This window comes from Salvelinus alpinus, chromosome 24 (genome assembly GCF_045679555.1).
Source record: "Salvelinus alpinus chromosome 24, SLU_Salpinus.1, whole genome shotgun sequence".
NCBI classification, from domain to species: Eukaryota; Metazoa; Chordata; class Actinopteri; order Salmoniformes; family Salmonidae; genus Salvelinus; species Salvelinus alpinus.
Window position 1 is genome coordinate 30486966 of NC_092109.1, and position 19681 is coordinate 30506646.

Below are 19681 nucleotides of genomic sequence, written 5' to 3' on the forward strand. Positions count from 1 at the left end.
AAATATATATCCTGTCTAAGAAATATGTCTTCCGTCCCAGACTAATATTAATCGGATCAAGTCAGACTTTTTATAATTGCCACACATTGTAATTGTACTGATGATGAACGACATTTGTTAAATATTATTAGCTCAGACTTACTAATTGTAATGAACGCTAATTACGTTGGAATTTGCTTTCAGACTATAGGTTACTCTCGATTTTTGAGAGTAAATCGTTCTATAGTTGTAAACGTTCCTTACACCAAGGCTGTCACACTGCTGTTTTAGGCATAATTTGTTATAAAGCCTATATCAAATATACTTTGGGGGGGAAAACTACGTTTTTTTCAGTTAAGGAAAATGAAATATTTTACCATGAACCTCTGAACAAAATACTGTGAATGAATGATCCATTCCTATATTCCAAGAAGTAGAGGACATCATTTTTCGAAGTCGAGAGAAACTCCTTGTTTCCGGCATTCCGCATTCTCTCGGTTATAAAAAGGCCCTAAAAACCTTCGTTAGAGTTTGAAGTGTGATTGGAGGTCGCTGTCCCTGAACCCTTTGCTCTTCTTGACCGGGACGTAACAGGTGTTAAAGCGCGCGGTCTCTTCGCGCCTTTGACTTAAACACACACGTGCCAGCTATCAATGAAATGCAGATCTATGAAAACTTTCCAGTACTTTTAACTGGCATCGGAACGTGCCTAGACACCTTGAGTAAGTTGAATGGTAAATAAGTCATTTAATTATTGAATGTCTGGCTGAGAAAGCAGATGACAACAATAACCAAAAACAAATTTGACACTTTAATACATTATGGATTAAGATACCATTGAGACAATGTTTTTAAAGGAATGTGTTTTATTTGTATTTCAACATACAGGCCTATATATCTGGAAAAACATAGGAACAAGTCCCATAATAAATTAATGTGCAAAAATAGACAAGATATCAGAGTACAACAACTTATACATAGTACATGTTGTAATAGTAAAGTATAGAGAAATTGTACAATATTTAGAATTTATATATTCTTTGCAGTACAACATTGTCATATCACTGCAAATCTATGGAGTCCCTGAGTCCAGTGTTTACAACACTGTATGCATTTAAACACCATAGCAACCTTAGCAGCAAAGGATGTGGCATCCTGGTTATCAGTTCATAGGATATTGGAGTTGTTTTACAGTTCAATATCCCAATTCAGGCTCCTCTGCTAGATCAGGGCCAAGGCCGCCACACAGACTGGCTGCCTGGGAGGTTCTGAGATTGGGCTTCTTTGGCAGCGTGTCTGTGGGGCAGCTGGGGAGGTTTAGGATCTCCATGTCGGAGTGGAGCTCTGTGAGCATGAGACAGATGTCTCCTGTAGACTTCACAAAGCTGTTGTCTGTAGTGGGACTCCTGTATCTTCATCAGGTGTGAGGACAGGTGGCACATTGTGCTGGGCAGAGAGTTGGAAGAGTGGGCTTTAGCCGGAACTTCGGTGTTCATACAGGCATAGCTGTTCAGACGAGCAGAGAAAGTAGAGTTCAGTGCTGTCTCCAGCTGCAGGCCCTCCCCTTCCTGCCCCAGGAAGTGTGCAGCTCTCTGCAGGCAGCCTGAGAAGCCATCCTGGAAGGGATGTTGCTTTTCTCCATCTTCACCTTTCTTCCTGTCCCCATCTCCAGTGTTCTGGAGAAAGAGAACAGTGTGTTCCAGGATCTCAGTTTTCTCCACTCTACGCTGAGTCACACCCTGTTGGAGAGAAAGAGGGTGCAGATTAATGCACTGTCAACGCTACACTTCTCAGAGGAGCTGACACCTGTATGAGCTGCATTTAGAGCAGAGTCAAGTTAGAGGTGAACTTCATACTTGATGTAGTGGTCCCTGCAACAGCAGAGTTCTCAGACTCTCCAGACTGTGGTTCATTCTCTCTCTCCGACGTCTCTCCACCTGAGGCTTGAGGAGCTACATGAGGAAGATGAAAGGAGATCAGACCAGGGAGATTAGACCAGTGTCTCTGCTAAACCAGTGTGTCTGAAACAGTCACTTTGTACTACAGTATGGGCTAAATATATTTACATGGTTGGACTTGCTCCATAGGTACATTTTAAGAGCACACTGTTTTTCCAATATCTGTCAACAACCTGAGATAAAGCTAAGAACAAAATAGGCCTACATGTTTTAGTTAAAATCGATTTTTATTGACTAATAGGTATTACAGATATACTGATGAATATAATCACTTCAAAGGTTCAAATTTTACCTTTCTGTCCGTTTTCCTGTTCTCTGTTCCCCCAAGTGGTTTCATCTTTGTTAATCAACAAGCTGCTGTTGTCCTTCATCCAGAGGTCAGAGAATGACCAGATGTAAATAATCAAGAAGAACAGTAGTATTTCTCTGTGCTGTGTCACTGAATCTGGCATTTCTGTCTCTGAACGACTTTTAAGTCCATAGGAATACGAGGTGACTTTGTACTCCTCCCATTGCTACCGGTAGCCAATCCCTGAGCTTCCCTGCGCCTTGTACTGTTGAAATACAATATAGTAGCCTGTGCAAGTTAGAAATGTCCTACAAAGTGAATTCGTGGAAGTCAAGATAGTCATAAGGAGGATAAATAGTATAATGGGGTGTAAAAATCTGTAGGCCGATTGAAACAGGCTGATAGCCAATGTAACACAGTGAATGAAGTGAAGAGAGCAGTTGGTTGAAATTATTTCAACATAGCTCATTGTCTTCCTTTCGGACGCTGTCCCACGTTTAACAACTTGTGTATCAAAGAGGACCTCATGGCACTTCGGTACAAGCCATCACATCCGCAGTAACACCCTTTCGCATGTGTTCGAAAGCGCTAACAAATGGCACGCGTATTGTAATTACAAGAGAGGTGTAGGCGAGAGTCGACCAGTCTCCAGTGTGACACGGATTTACAAATGAATTAAGTGACACCTCAGCCTCTCAAACACGGACAGGCACACACGCATAGCCAAAGGGTACTGCCCATTCCAGTTGCCACAGAATTTTACGCACAGACCCAACACGTGTTTTTTACTTTGTTTTTTAAAAATATAACCTTTATTTAACACGGCAAGTCAGTTAAAAAACAAGTTCTTATTTACAATGACAACCTATAGGGGAGTAAATACCTTGTTCAGAACGACAGATTTGTACCTAGTCAGTTCGGAAATTCAATCCAGGCTATCGGCCCAACGCTCTAACCACTAGGCTACCTGTCGCTCGTAGATGAATATTGCTTTAATACAATTCACTATTACATAGATACTATTATTTAGATTGAATTACATTGTTATATTAGCCTATGTTAATTAACATTTCAGATGTCGATGTGTGCCGGTGAGAACTGGGAACCTGGGAATGCTCCACCAGACAGTCGGTGGCGGTATTTGCTAAATGATGTACAAATTCTAACAGGTAATAAAGAACAAACTGCTGTCTATCCTACATCTTTTCCCAAGGGAAAAATCTCAGGACAATTTCCCAGTGTATCACATCAGGGACCATATATGATTTTGATCTCCCCATTTTCTTGGCATGTCAATAGAACTATTTCAGGATAATCATTTTTTTTAAATGGGGCCTATATTGAGCCACATGCTGTAAAGGGTACTTCGTCTGATAAAGGTAATGTGATTTAATAGTATTATTGGAAGTGATTGTGGTCACGTGTGGCTCAGTTGGTAGAGAATGGCAGCTGCAATGCGGGTGTTGTTTGGTCGATTCTCACCGCAGACCAGTATGAGCAAATATGAATGTACTCACTGCTGTACGTCGCTGTGGATAAGAGCGTCTGCTAGATGACTGAACTTTGGAAGTTCCCTCACAGATCATTTCTATTAACCGAACCATTATCCCACTCATAAATTCATTGGATCTCATCAGAGCAAATTTAATAACCACACATTGTAAGTGTACTGATGATGAACCACATGTGTTAAACATTTCTATCTTAGACTTACTAATATTAATGAATGTTAATTACGTTGGAAGTTGCTTTTAGGCTAGTTTTGATATTTGAGAGTAAATCGATCAATATATGTAAACTCTCCTTAAACCAAGGATTTCCCCCTGCTGGTTTAGGAATAATTTGTTATAAAGCCTACATACCATAGCTCTATGAAATAAAAAAAATCTGTTAAGAAAAGCTAATATTGTCTCATTAACCTCTGAACAAATGACTGTGAATGAATTATCCTTTTCAATAACCCAACGAGACGAGGACATCATTTTTATATATTTGAGAATGTCAAGAGAAGCTCCTTGTTTCCGGTAGATGGCATACTCTCGGGATATAGAAAGGCCCCAAAAATCTTCCGTTGAATTTGAGGTGTGATTGAAGGTTGCTGTCACGTAGCACTTTGATGTTCATGCCCGGGTCCGCACATCATGAGGTTTCAAAGCGCGTGGTCTCTACGCACCTTTGACCTAAACACACACGTGCCAGCTATCAATGAAATGCAGATCTATGATAACTTTGCAATACTTTTAACTGGCATCGGAACGTACTGGATCGTGCTGGAAAGTGCCACTACATTAGCAGATGATAAGCATAACTAAAAACACAGGGTATACTGCTATACATTATGGATTAAGATACCATTGAGACAATGTTTTTAAAGGAATGTTTTTTAATTGTATTTCAACATACAGGCCTATCTGAAAAACATAGGAACAAGTCCCATAATAAATTAATGTGCAAAATAGACAATATATCAGAGTACAACAACTTATACATAGTACATGTTATAATACTACAGTATAGAGTAATTGTACAATATTTAGAATTTATATTTGCTTTGCAGTACAACACTGTCATATCACTGCAAATCTGTGGAGTCCCTGAGTCCAGTGTTTACAACACTGTATGCATTTAAACACCATAGCAACCTCAGCAGCAAAGGATGTGGCATCCTGGTTATCAGTTCATAGGATATTAGAGTTGTTTTACAGTTCAATATCCCAATTCAGGCTCCTCTGCTAGATCAGGGCCAAGGCCGCCACACAGACTGGCTGCCTGGGAGGTTCTGAGATTGGGCTTCTTTGGCAGCGTGTCTGTGGGGCAGCTGGGGAGGTTTGGGATCTCCATGTCGGAGTGGAGCTCTGTGAGCATGAGACAGATGTCTCCTGTAGACTTCACAAAGCTGTTGTCTGTAGTGGGACTCCTGTATCTTCATCAGGTGTGAGGACTGGTGGCACATTGTGCTGGGCAGAGAGTTGGAAGAGTGGGCTTTAGCCGGAACTTCGGTGTTCATACAGGCATAGCTGTTCAGACGAGCAGAGAAAGTAGAGTTCAGTGCTGCCTCCAGCTGCAGGCCCTCCCCTTCCTGCCCCAGGAAGTGTGCAGCTCTCTGCAGGCAGCCTGAGAAGCCATCCTGGAAGGGATGTTGCTTTTCTCCATCTTCACCTTTCTTCCTGTCCCCATCTCCAGTGTTCTGGAGAAAGAGAACAGTGTGTTCCAGGATCTCAGCTTTCTCCACTCTACGCTGAGTCACACCCTGTTGGAGAGAAAGAGAGTGCAGATTAATGCACAGTCATGCTACCCTTCTCAGAGGAGCTGACACCTGTATGAGCTGCATTTAGAGCAGAGTCAAGTTAGAGGTGAACTTCATACTTGATGTAGTGGTCCCTGCAGCAGCAGGGTTCTCAGACTCTCCAGACTGTGGTTCAATCTCTCTCTCCGACGTCTCTCCACCTGAGGCTTGAGGAGCTACAAGAGGAAGATGAAAGGAGATCAGACCAGGGAGATGAGACCAGTGTCTCTGCTAAACCAGTGTGTCTGAAACAGTCACTTTGTACTAAAGTAAGGGCTCCTAAAACCTAAATATATTTACATCATAGGACTAGTTACATAAGTACATTTTAGGAACACATCGTTATTCCAATATAAGTCAACAAGCTAACAACAAAATAGGCCTACATGTTTTAGTTCAAATCGATTTTGATTGACTAATAGGTATTACAGATATACTGATGAATATAATCACTTCAAAGGTTAAAATCTCACCATTCTGTTAATTTTCCTGTTCTCTTTTTCTTCAAGTGGTTTCATCTTTGTTAATCAACAAGCTGCTTTAAGAGCATATTCATCCAGAGGTCAGAGAATGTGCAGATGTAAATAATCAAGAACAGTAGTATTTCTCTGTGCTGTGTCTCTGAAGAAGAATCTCAATATGGCATTTCTGTCTCTGGACGACTTTTAAATCCTTAGGAATACGAGGTAACTTTACACTCCTCCCATTGCCACCGGTAGCCAATCCATGAGCTTCGCGGTACGCGCCTTGTACTGTTGAAATACAGTAGAGTAGCCTGCACAAGTTAGAAATGTCATACAAAGTGAATTCATAGAAGACGTCAAGATAGTCAAGGAGGATAAATAGTATAATGGGGTGTAAAAATGTAGGCCGATTGAAACGGACTGATGGCCAATGTTACCCAGTGAAGTGAAGAGAGCAGTTGGTTGAAATAATTTCGACACGGATCATTGTCGCGCTTTCTCACGCTGTCCCACATTTAACAACGTGTGTAAGAGGCCCAAAGAGGACCTCATGGCACTTCGCTACAAGCCATCACATCCGCAGTAACACCAGTGGGCACGTGTATGAAAGCACTAAGAAATGGCACGCGTATTGTAATTATAACAATGGAGGTGTAGGTGAGAGTCGACGAGTCTCCAGTGTGACACGGATTTAAAAATGAATTAAGTGACACCTCCGTCTCTTAAATACAGACAGGCACACGCGCAGCCACAATGGCATATTCCAATTGGCACAACATTCTATGCACAGACCTTTTCGGACTTATTTGTTGACTTCACATACGTAGCTAACTACACTCTCCTACGTATTTATTTGGAAAGTGAAGCTAAAACTTTTTATTTGGCTCTATTCTCCAACATTTTGGATTTCACATAAAATGTTTAATATGAGGCGACAGTAGAGCCTGTAGAATGTCACCTTTTATTTGAGGATATTTTCATACATATCTGTTTTACCGTTTAGAAATGAAAGCACTTTATGTATCTAGTCTCCTCATTTGAAGGTGTCATAAGTATTTGGACAAATTATCTTATAGTATATTACATTTAATCAAACGTTTAGTTTTTTTTCCCATATGTTATAGCTCACAATGACGACATCAAGCTTTTGACTCTACAAACTTGTTGCATGCGTATGCATTTTATTTGTGCGCAATGAATGGTAAATCATGTATTGTGTAATTTTGGAGTCACTTTTTATTTAAAATAAGAAAATAATATGTTTCTGAACAGTTGTACATTAATGGGTGCTACCATGGTTACGAATAATCATGAATGAATCATGAATAATGATGAGTGAGAGTACAGAGTACAGAGGCATTTTGACCAAGACACTCACCGACAGCATCAATCATGTCATATTTGTTGGCCAAACAGCATCAACTACATGGGCTACAGATACTAAGACAGATAAATGTTTGCCTTGCTCGGATGCTTTTTCTGGTGAAATAGATTCAGCCTCTTGCGAATTGAAGGAAAAGTATTAAACACTGATAGACATGAACGAGAAATAATTGTATAAGTTTGTTTCTTTTTTATGGTAATTCTTAGGGGGGAAGCCTGGCTTCCCTTGGCATCCATGAATACAAGCCACTTTGTAGGCTGAATGTCATTACACTAATGGAGTTAATAATATATGTCCTTTTCCATTCAAATGGATGCTAAACTTATTTTGGAATACATTTTATTGACAATCAAATGAAAACATCATGACTGGTTGTGTTCAGGACACATTAGAAGGTATTACATTTTTACAGTTAAATGACATGCCTTTACTATAAAGCCCATATAAAGCGACAGTAGATCGTGCGCGTGGATACATAAATAGAGAACCCCGAATGTCACAGTATAATTCGCACTCTGGATATCACTTTCAAGTGATTTTACTGATTTAAGCTAATACCCTTATTTAAAAATCTGCCCTTGAATGCAAACACTGTAACATTTTATTTTATTTAACTAGGCAAGTCAGTTAAGAACACATTCTTAAAAGGCCTCCCGCGGAGATGGGGGCTGGGATTAAAAATAAAATAAATAAAAATATAGGATAAAACACACATCACGACATGAGAGACAACACAACATTACATAAGGAGAGACCTAAGACAATAACATAACAAGGCAGCAACAAATGACAACACAGCATGGTAGAAACACAACATGACAACAACATGGTAGCAACACAACATGGCAGCAGAACAACATGGTAGCAGCACAAAACATGGTACAAACATTATTGGGCACAGACAACAGCACATAGGGCAATAAGGTAGAGACAACAATACATTACGCAAAGCAGCAACAACTATCAGTAAGTGTTCATGACTGAGTCTTTGAATGAAGAGATTGAGATAAAACTGTCCAGTTTGAGTGTTTGTTGTAGCTCGTTCCAGTCTCTAGCTGCAGCGAACTGAAATGACGAGTGACCCAGGGATGTGTGTGCTTTGGGGACCTTTAACAGAATGTGACTGGCAGAACGGGTGTTGTATGTGGAGGACGAGGGCTGCAGTAGATGTTTCAGATAGGGGGGAGTGAGGCCTAAGAGGGTTTTATAAATAAGCATCAACCAGTGGTTCTTGCGACGGGTATACAGAGATGACCAATTTACAGAGGAGTATAGACTGCAGCGATGTGTCCTATAAGGAGCATTGGTGGCAAATGTGATGGCCGAATGGTAAAGAACATCTAGCCGCTCGAGGGCACCCTTACCTGCTGATCTACAAATTATGTCTCCGTTGTCTAGCATGCGTAGGATGGTCATCTGAATCAGGGTTAGTTTGGCAGCTGGGATGAAAGAGGAGCAATTACGATAGAGGAAACCAAGTCTAGATTTAACTTTAGCCTGCAGCTTTGACATGTGCTGAGAGAAGGACAGTGTACAGTCTAGCCATACTCCCAAGTACTTGTATGAGGTGACTACCTCTAAACCCTCAGAGGTCTTAATCACAACTGTGGGAAGAGGGGCATTCTTATTACCAGACCACATGACCTTTGTTTTGGAGGTGTTCAGAACAAGGTTAAGGGCAGAGAAAGCTTGTTGAACACTAAGAAAGCTTTGTTGTAGAGCGTTTAACACAAAATCCGGAGAGGGGCCAGCTGAGTATAAGACTGTATCATCTATGTTGTTGATGTAAATTGAGCGTGGGGCCTAGGATCGAGTCTTGGGGTACAGGCGAGTGGCTGTGACAGCAGATGTTCTGACTTTATACACTGCACTCTTTGAGAGAGGTAGTTAGCAAACCAGACCAAAGACCCATCAGAAACCAGTCAGTTGATTATTGACAGGTTTTTCCAACACTTTTGATAAACAGGGCAAAATAGAAATAGGCCTATAACAGTTAGTATCAGCTTGATCTCCCCTTATTGATCTCCCCTTATTAATAACGACTATTAACGATTAATAAGTATCCATAATCATGGTAGAATCCACATGACTGTAGAAGTGTTCAGAAACATATTATATTCTTATTTACAATAAAAGTGACTCCAAAATGACACAATACATTCTTTACCATTCATTTATATTGGTCACAACATAATTTGAAACACAACCAAGACAAACTGAAAATGCATCCAAGAAGTTTGTAGAGTCACAATCTTGGTAGTCATTGCATGCTATGAATATGGGACCAAATACAAAACTTTAGACTACTTTAATACACATAGCCTATATTAATACAAATCAGTGAATTTGTCCAAATATTTATGACACCTTCAAATGGGGGGATGAGATTATTTAATTTCTAAATGGTAAAACAGGTGTGAAAATGACATTCTGTACTGTTCTAAAATCAAAAATCTGGAGTACAGAAAGTTTTAGCTTCACTGTCCAAATAAATACGTAGAGGAGTGTATGTGATAAATAATTGTATTCAGATGTAATTATATTTAACCTTAATTTACATTTAAAGGGAAACGTGTGCTGTGGCAACCATCGCACTTCCAGTGGCAACACGTCATCGCTAAATGATGTACAAATTCTAACAGGTAATGTGTTAAACCCAAAACTTTCCCAAGGGAAAGGGTTGAGTGACATTTTCCCAGACTGTCACAACTGCGAACAGCAAAGTGAATTTGGTCAATGTTCTAAAGTACAGGCCTGACATAGCAACTGAATGCATTAAACAACCACAGCAAAATGCGCAAAACATACAGTGAACGCTGTGATGAGTGACATGCTTGACAATCTGGAACTAAAAACCAAACAAATATTAATTAATCTAATTTCAAGAGTTTGCCTATTATATTGAGAAAAACTAATATTGCAATTGTTCACATTAATCTATTTTTGTGCTATAAGATCTTGTTGAGGGATCGCCATTGATCTCTCAAGTGTTCATACCGCCCTCTTGCGCTGTCGCTAATAACTTGAGGATCAAAGCAACCTCATGGATCTGAGGCACGCGCTGTCCTAAACAAACCAACCCTGGCACGTGTGTGTGATAGACAAATGTCGTGCGTACGGGAGAGGTGTTGGTGACAGTTGAGAAGTGAGATGATTGGCGAGAGTCGACCATCAGTCTCGACGGCACACGCAGGACCAAATGGTATTACGCATTCCAAATACGCTCAGATTCAATAGATTAAGCTTTTCGATTTTTACCAATTCAGACAGGATGAATATTGACTTAATATGTAACTTTGTGATAGGCTACATTTTGTATGTAATAATATGCTAACGTTATGTTTAGCCTACATTTAAGAGGACAATGTGTGCTGTGGGAAACATCGCACCTCAGTCATTGGCGACACTTGTCTTCTAAATTATGTACAAATTCTAACAGGTAGGCTCATAAACAAATGTGTAAATCCTATAGTTTTTCCCAAGGGAAAGGGCTGAGGCACATTTTCCCAGTCTGTGACATTAGAACAGCAAAATGAATTTGGTCGACTCACCTTAGAAAGAACGGGCCTATCTCATTGCTCCCGAGTGGCGGAGCAGTTTTAGGCACTGCATCTCAGTGCTAGAGGGGTCCAAACAGATCTAATTGGCTTCCAGGCTGTATCACAACCGGCGGTGATTGGGAGTCCCATAGGGCGTAGAACAATTGGCCCAGCGTCGTTAGTGTTTGTCCGCGGTAGGCCGTCATTGTAAATAAGAATTGGTTCTTAACTGACTTGCCTGGTTAAATAAAGATACAAACACAACAACCCAGGCACGTGTGTGTGAAAAACAACTTCAACTTCTGAGTTTGACATTAAATGTGACCCCCCAGACTGACAAGGCAGAACGGACAGATATATTATGGCATTCTGCGCAAAATTCAATAAGCTATTCCAACTATATGTTGAATGGGTGTTAATTGAACTTATTGTGTGAGTTGTGTCAGGACATTTGATTCAAGGGTCAGAGGGTCGACATGTGCGTGTGGGAACAAACACACCTATCAGAACGTTAGCGGCAGCACTTTGATATCATATTATTTGACTTTTTATGAAAATGTATTTAACTAGGCAAGTCAGTTAAGAACAAATTCTTATTTACAAATGACGGCCTACCCTAGACAACCCGAACCTGGGCCAATTGTCCGCTGCCCTATGGGACTCGCGATCACGGCCGGTTGTGATACAGCCCGCGATCGAACCCAGGCCTGTAGTGACGCTGCGCCACTCAGGGTCCCTTAAATGACCTCTCACTGAATAATGTACATATTCTAACAGGTAATAAACCACAACTCCTGCCCTTTCACATGAGAGAGTTGGCGGCAGGTAGCCCAGTGGTTAGAGCGTTGGGTCAGTAACCCGGTTGCTAGATCGAATCCCCAAGCTGACAAGGTAAACATCTGTCGTGCTCTTTTAACCCACTGTTCCTAGGCCGTCATTGTAAATAAGAATTTGTTCTTAACTGACTTGCCAGTTAAATAAAAAAAGAGGGAGATTGTTGACATTTTCCCAGGCATGGTCATTTGTGCGAAATGTTCCGATGAAACGTCGACACAAACAATTAACAGGATGTAACGGAATATCGTCGAGAAGATATTTGACATCCCATCTTGGAAACATTGCTTTTAATAGTTTTAGCATGTATGTTATACTGTTATTTCAAACTTACTGTGCATCACTTGTGTTTATAGCCTTCTTCCAGTTAATAGCCTTTTCCCAGGGTATGCCCGTGGCAAATTTGCACCTCTGTCCAGACTTCCCACTTGTGCATTTGTTCATTCACTGCTGTTACGCGCGGTCATGCACCTCCAAAGTTTATCAAAATTTGGTTTGTTTTCGAATTATTTGTGGGTCTGTGTAATCTAAGGGAAATATGTGTCTCTGATATGGTCATACATTTGTCAGGAGATGCAGCTCAGTTTCCACCTCATTTGTGTGCAGTATAAACATATAGCCTGTCTTTTGAGAGCCAGGTCTGCCTACGGCAGCCTTTCTCTATAGCATGGCTATGCTCACTGAGTCTGTACATACAGTAGTCAAAGCTTTCCTTACGTTTGGTCAGTCACAGTGGTCAGGTATTCTGGCACTGTGTACTCTCTGTTTAGGGCCAAATAGCATTCTAGTTTGCTCTGTTTTTTTGTTAATTCTTTCCAATGTATCAAGTAAATATATTTTATTTTCTCATGATTTGGTTGGGTCTAATTGTGTTGATGTCCTGGGGCTCTGTGGGGTCTGTTTGTGTTTGTGAACAGAGCCCCAGGATCAGCTTGCTTAGGGGACTCTTCTCCAGGTTCATCTCTCTGTAGATGATGGCTTTGTTATGGGTTTGGGAATCGTTTCCTTTAAGGTGGATGTAGAATATAATGGCTCTTTTCTGGATTTTGATAATTAGCGGGTATCGGCCTAATTCTGCTCTGCATGCATTATTTGGTGTTTTACGTTGTACACGGAGGATAGTTTTGAGAGTATCAATTTGGTGTTTGTCCCATTTTGTTAATTATTGGTTGGTGAGCGGACCCCAGACCTCACAACCCCCCCCCCCCCCCCTCTCTGTCCATGCACGTGTAGGTTAAAAGCTGCACGGGCCTATTTTTACGCAGGACCGTAACCATAGATGGAAGTGCTATTCTCGATTCTTGTGCATGTCAAATTTCCCACGGCTCATATGTGTATTTCATGTTGATTAATAACGCAACCTCACCTGCAGCAGATGGTTAGTATGGCACGCTCACACAAGGTGCGGCTATTGTAATGCCTAAATTGGCACTTACATGGAATGTATACATCATAAAGGGGAGTGTGTTCGAGTTGGTGTGATTGTGTTCATTCTGACACTTTTTTACCAACAGTATTTCTCTGTTCCCACGAGAAAACCAACGTTCCCAGGGCACTCTTGTCTAAAAGGACAATTTGGCACATACATATGAAGTTATGCTATACTGCTATGGATAGTCAAAATACCCCCTATGATGCATTGAGTGTGAAGACACTCCAACCAACTCAATATAGTATTCCAGCTATAAGACACATTTTGTACCAAATTGGTCCTATATTTACATAAAACAATCACTGCTTTACTGGTCAATTGCGCCAATAATGTCATAAACGTATTATTGTCAATGCCAAATAAAGGTCAAAGAAGTCTAACCCGGGCATTTACACGTCATAACATAATACTGTATAGCATATGGCTGCGTCTTATGGGGGGGGGTCATTTTATATACATTTTTGTAAAAATAATAATAATAATAATGCACCGAATCACACAGCCTACTCTTCTTCGTCAGCCATATCTACAAGTTAGGATGAAGATATGGGCTATATGGACTCTACTCTCATTCTAAATGTTTATGCTGTATTGTATATATATATATATATATATATATATATATATATATATATATACATATATTAGACCATTCCAATGAGGCACATTGATTTACTGAAATGAAGCAGTAGCAGAAAACAGCTAATGTTTTGCCAATAGATTTATTTTCTCCATATCTTTGAACATATAATCATTTTTGGAGTATCAAGAAGGGGTAAGTGGAGTTAGCATAAGGTCGTGAACGACATTGTCACCTTTCAACCAATGACAATCGGTCTGCTTGACCTTATAAATAGCCTGCGGGCTCAAATGATAATAAACCAGTCACGAGCGAGTGTGGATACTTTCTTTTCAGCTTGACCTGGCCGGATTGGATGAATTTATCGTTTTCTTTTTGGAAAAGTCGTCTTTATTAATATAGGTCTACTCTTCTTCATCGAGTAAAGTTCGAGAGATCAAACATGGATAATCGTAAAGCCTTAAAGAGGGTAAGTTCAGACCCTGCGTAAAATGTATCTTTCAACTAGTTCATCTATGTATTTTGGTGTCCGTGAATTGGTTTTGGATTTGGTTTTGTTGAAATAACTGATTATAATTATTATTTTCTAGGTTCTAAAACCGGTGATTGAAAAGAAGAGGCGAGATAGGATAAATCAAGGCTTGGATGAGCTAAGGACTATTCTGCTAAGCAAAACTTCTGACATGGTGAGCGGAGTTGGCCACAGCTTTTCTAGTTGCGTCTGAAATCAGCTCCTTGTGTGTCCCTCTTGTATGAATGAGCCCACTGGACACAGACGTCAATTCCACGTTGGTTCAACCTATAGTCATTGAAATGACGTGGAAACAACGTTCATTCAACCAGTGTGTGCCCAGTGGGAGGGGGGAAATAATAAACAGCAGGGAACCGATAAGTTGTATATTAATAATAGACGTTGTCAACTTATTAATGACATTTCAAACAGCCCATAAAACCACAAACAAACCAGACTCTTGGGAATGATATGGGGAAATGGTGTTGCGCGAAACTTCGAGTTTTACGCACGTATCCTAATCTATGTCCTCAATTGAATGGAATTGAAAACGGGACTTGAAAACGGGACTTGATAGGCACCTCTGTGGCATATATGTTGTTTAAATTTGTCTTAAAAAAATAAGATTTGACCATAAAATCATAATTACTTCCATACCAAAATGAGTACTTCAAAATTAAAATGTGAAATATTGTGCGCAATGGCTGTGTATTATGCCATGTTCAGTAGGATTATTCTTTCTCTCTCACAGCGGCTGAAAAATCCAAAATTAGAAAAAGCTGAAATTTTAGAGTTGACCGTCGATTACATACGAAGAAAATCAAATGGAAATGACAGCAAAGGTATCTATCAATCCATTTTAAAAAAAGTTTTCTGGTGTGGGTTTGTTATTTAATTTATTTCAGAAATTGTAAATATGGTAATACGCCCCCAAATTGCTGATATAGACACAACATTGTTGATATTAACGTGAGTGCTAATAATTTTTTTCTCTCTCCCCAAAACCTCCCTATATCTCACCTACACACACACACACACACACACACACACACACACACACACACACACACACACACACACACACACACACACACACACACACACACACACACACACACACACACACACACACACACACACACACACACACACATGCTTCTCCATACTGTTCTCTCTCTGTCCACTTTTGAATGATCTTTTATCACCTGCCCATCTTCCTCTCTGGATTCTTCGCTTTCTGTTCTCTCTTCTCTTTCTGTCCTCTCTTCTCTTTCTGTTCTCTCTTCTCTTTCTGTTCTCTCTTCTCTTTCTGTCCTCTCTCCTCTTTCTGTCCTCTCTTCTCCTTCTCATTTACTCCCTGTACTGCCTGGCTCTCACTATTGACCAACACTAGCCTTCACAGAAAATTCCATGAAAGAGTCCTCTGCTCCAGTGACTAGTGCTGTGAGTTCCCAATGGACAGACCCCATACACGAGCAAACACCGCCATTACCCAACCCTGTCTATAGTGCAGGTTTCACAGAGTGCATCTCCCGCCTGGGCAACTACATCGACAGCGTGGACCCATCCCAGAGAGAGAGCTTTGTCCAGGGACTTAGGGACCACCTTGATACCCACAGTGCCTGCCCTCTGGGGAAGGTGCAGAGCCAGACCTTCCCCCTGGACTTCCAGCCCTGGGGCCCTGCAGCAGAAAGACCATGCTTCCTGGGCAGAGTAAAACACAGGAAGGGGAGCACAGTGATGGGGCATCAACGAGCCAGCAGAGAGGCCACTTTCCCTTATATCAACACCTCTCTTCCCATCTATCCCAACACCTTTGTCCTTCACCACCCCCACCCCCACCCTACCCAACACCTCTCACACCCATACCCATCTCCCCCTTACTCCCTCTCACCCCCACCCTCCCCCTGTTACTCAAACTCCTCGCCACCTTTCACCACTACCCCTCCATACCTCTCCATGCCATGCCACTTCCCCTTCCCTCCTTCCCCCTCTCGTCGTCCATCAGATTCCTTGTCATCCCCCTCTCACTCTACATCTCGGCACGTGGTGCCTCTGGTACCAGCCCATCCTCCCCTGGTGTCCAGTCCCCCCACCCTTCTAAGTCTCTCTGGCCCTGAGCCCGTAGGCCCAACACGGACTCTGAGGCGGTCACTATTTCAGATCCAGCCCCAGGTAGTATGGAGGCCCTGGTCCTGATATGTGGAAATCCACACAGGACACACACACACGTGTCCACAATCTGTGTTCTGAGAGAATCTTTACGGAAACCTAGCCACCCAGATCATCATGGGACACGTTCAGGACAACATTCATCTTTCCTATCAAGCAGCGTGTGGTGAGGGCCGGCTAAGAGGAAAAGATGTGGAGGTCAAGGACAATCAAACGTTTTCTGAAAACCTGTCACTTTAGAAGGCCTGTTTAACAGACTGAAGAATTCTCTGTTTTATGACATTCTCTTCAGAGTTCCTGGAGCTCCTCTTTATTTTCTTGTCGTGAACAATGCATTTCTTCTTTTACATTCCTATACAGTTATTCCCTGTCTCTGGTTCTTTCCTACATTATAAATCATGTAAAGTATTGTAAATATATTTATGTTTTATCATGTAAAAAGTATTGTAAATAAACTCATAAGAATAAAGTTATTATTTTGTTAACTTGCTTCATTTCCAACTTGTCTCACTGCCTGTCAGTGCTAATGTAACCAACTCAGTAGAACATTTAAACTGAATAAAACTGGATTACATTTTTTTTAAATTAATGCATTAGAAATGTAATCACTGTAAGGCGCTAATTATCAAAATCATGATAATAACACGAGTATGGTTTAATTGCCAGATTAACTGCTAGTTAGGCTATAAGTATGGTTGAGATATTTGTCATGGTTTAACATTTTTGTAGATGGTATCCAAAGCCATAATCTATTATTTATGTCTCCAATGAACATGAACAACCCTGGACTTTTCTGTGCCTTGCTAAAGTATTCATCGCCCTTGGCGTTTTTTCCCTATTTTGTTGCATATCAACCTGTAATTTAAATAGATTTTTATTTGGATTTCATATAATGGACACAAAATAGTCCAAATGGGTGAAGTGAAATTAAAAAAATGACTTGTTTAAATTTTTTTACGGAAAAGTGGTATGAAGCTCCTAAATAACGTCTGGTGCAACCAATTACCTTCAGAAGTCACATAATTAGTTAAATAAAGTCCACCTGTGTGCAATCTAAGTGTCACATGATCTGTCATATGATCGCAGTATATATACACCTGTTCTGAAAGGCCCCAGAGTCTGCAACACCACTAAGCAAGGGGAACCACCAAGCAAGCAGCACCATTAAGACCAAGGAGCACTCCAAAGAGGTCAGGGACAAAATTGTGGAGAAGTACAGATCAGGGTTGAGTTATAAAAAATATCAAACATTTTGAACATCCCACGGAGCGCCATTAAATCCATTATTAAAAAATTGAAAGAATATGGCACCACAACAAACCTGCAAAGAGAGGGCCGCCCACCAAAACTCACGGACCAGGCAAGGAGGGCATTAATCAGAGAGGCAACAAAGAGACCAAAGATAACCCTGAAGCAGCTGCAAAGCTCCACAGCGGAGATTGGAATATAGGACCAATTTAAGCCGTACACTCCACAGAGCTGGGCTTTACGGAAGAGTGTCCAGAAAAAAAGCCATTGCTTAAAGAAAAAAATAAGCAAACACGTTTGGTGTTCGCCAAACGGCATGTGGGAGACTCCCCAAACATATGAAAGAAGGTACTCTGGTCAGATGAGACTAAAATTGAGCTTTTTGGCCATCAAGGAAAACGCTATGTCTGGCGCAAACCCAACACCTCTCATCACCCGAGAACACCATCCCCACAGTAAGGCATGGTGGTGGTGGCAGCATCATGCTGTGGGGATGTTTTTCCATCGGCAGGGACTGGGAAACTGGTCAGAATTGAAGGAATGATGGATGGCGCTAAATACAGGGAAATTCTTGAGGGAAACCTGTTTCAGTCTTCCAGAGATTTGAGACTGGGACGGAGGTTCCCCTTCCAGCAGGGCAATGACCCTAAGCATACTGCTAAAACAACACTTGAGTGGTTTAAGGGGAAACACTTAAATGTCTTGGAATGGCCTAGTCAAAGCCCAGACCTCAATCCAATTGAGAAATCTGTGGTATGACTTAAAGATTGCTCTACACCAGCAGAAACCATCCAACTTGAATGAGCTGGAGCAGGTTTGCCCTGAAGAATGGACAAAAATCCCAGTGGCTAGATGTGCCAAGCTTATAGATACATACCCCAAGAGACTTTCAGCTGTAATTGCTGCAAAAGGTGGCTCTACAAAGTATTGACTTTGGGGGGGTGAATAGTTATGCACGCTCCAGTTTTCTGTTTTTTTTTGTCTTATTTCTTGTTTGTTTCACAATAAAATATATTTTGCATCTTCAACGTGGTAGGCATGTTGTGTAAATCAAATGATACAAACCCCCCAAAATAATTTTTAATTCCAGGTTGTAAGGCAACAAAATAGGAAAAATGCCAAGAGGGTTAATACTTTCGCAAGCCACTGTATATGCCTATTGATGTTGGATATCGTCTAGCTAAAAAACATTAACTTTTTAAAATAAATCCCCAACCAGGTGGCACGGAGCCAATATTATGATGCAATAGCAAAGTAATCAAATGCTCACCCAGAGGCAACAACAACAACATGCCTCTAGGCCAGCTACGACTTTCATGTAAGGTTAATAAATTCACCTGAGATTATAATTGAATCAAAACAGTTTCTCTGGGCAATATAGATGGGTTAGCTGACAACGTCACAAAAACAATGCGCATGCTTCAATGGGGCAGAAGTCTGTGAGTTGTTGTGATTCTGGATGGCCAGATAGCTATCAACAATGACAAGAAACTGTCACTAGGGGGGAATCATCATTTATTTCAGCTAGTTTCATGTTGTTCTTGATACCATGTGTTGTTTTGAGGTGTTTCCACTGATTTCATATCACTGCTAATATGGATAAAATTCACTAGCTAGTTAACCAACACATGTAACAATGTATCTCAGAGATAACACATGCTCATTGTGCAATTGCATTTATGTTTTCAATAAACATTGGAGACTAAATATAGTTAGTCAACAATCTAAGCCAACACCATCTGTTTTGCCTCATAGTTAAGCACGTGTAGGTTTCGTTGCTAAACAACCAACCCCTCTAGGGTTAGCAAAACATCACTGTCCTGGCATCTATAACCTAAAATAAACATTTTTTAAAGGGTTACAGGAGATTTGATTTAATTAATTACGATCCCTGTTACCCGACTCCAATGGCAACAGCTAGTCTGACTGGGGTCCGACATAACGAAGAAGACATTACAGACAAAATACTTTACAATTTACAAACATTTAAAAACATTAACATGTA

At 40.8% G+C, this 19681-nt stretch overlaps 3 protein-coding genes across 3 annotated transcripts; 1 reads left to right on the top strand and 2 right to left on the bottom strand.

The window, feature by feature from the left end:
* Window positions 1-827: 827 nt before the first annotated feature.
* Window positions 828-2902, bottom strand: LOC139551953 (transcription factor HES-7.1-like). Its single transcript, XM_071363275.1, has 3 exons — window positions 2230-2902; window positions 1836-1931; window positions 828-1718 (listed from the first exon to the last, which is right to left on the bottom strand). The coding sequence occupies exons 1-3, from the start codon at window positions 2272-2274 to the stop codon at window positions 1206-1208; spliced, it is 654 nt and encodes a 217-aa protein (XP_071219376.1). The 5' UTR covers window positions 2275-2902; the 3' UTR covers window positions 828-1205.
* Window positions 2903-4638: 1736 nt separating this feature from the next.
* LOC139551955 (transcription factor HES-7.1-like) lies at window positions 4639-6136 on the bottom strand. Its single transcript, XM_071363276.1, has 3 exons — window positions 5986-6136; window positions 5593-5688; window positions 4639-5476 (listed from the first exon to the last, which is right to left on the bottom strand). The coding sequence occupies exons 1-3, from the start codon at window positions 6028-6030 to the stop codon at window positions 4964-4966; spliced, it is 654 nt and encodes a 217-aa protein (XP_071219377.1). The 5' UTR covers window positions 6031-6136; the 3' UTR covers window positions 4639-4963.
* An 8051-nt stretch (window positions 6137-14187) lies between these two features.
* Window positions 14188-16895, top strand: her1 (hairy-related 1). Its single transcript, XM_071363222.1, has 4 exons — window positions 14188-14214; window positions 14336-14431; window positions 15008-15098; window positions 15650-16895. The coding sequence occupies exons 1-4, from the start codon at window positions 14188-14190 to the stop codon at window positions 16453-16455; spliced, it is 1020 nt and encodes a 339-aa protein (XP_071219323.1). The 3' UTR covers window positions 16456-16895.
* Window positions 16896-19681: the final 2786 nt, after the last annotated feature.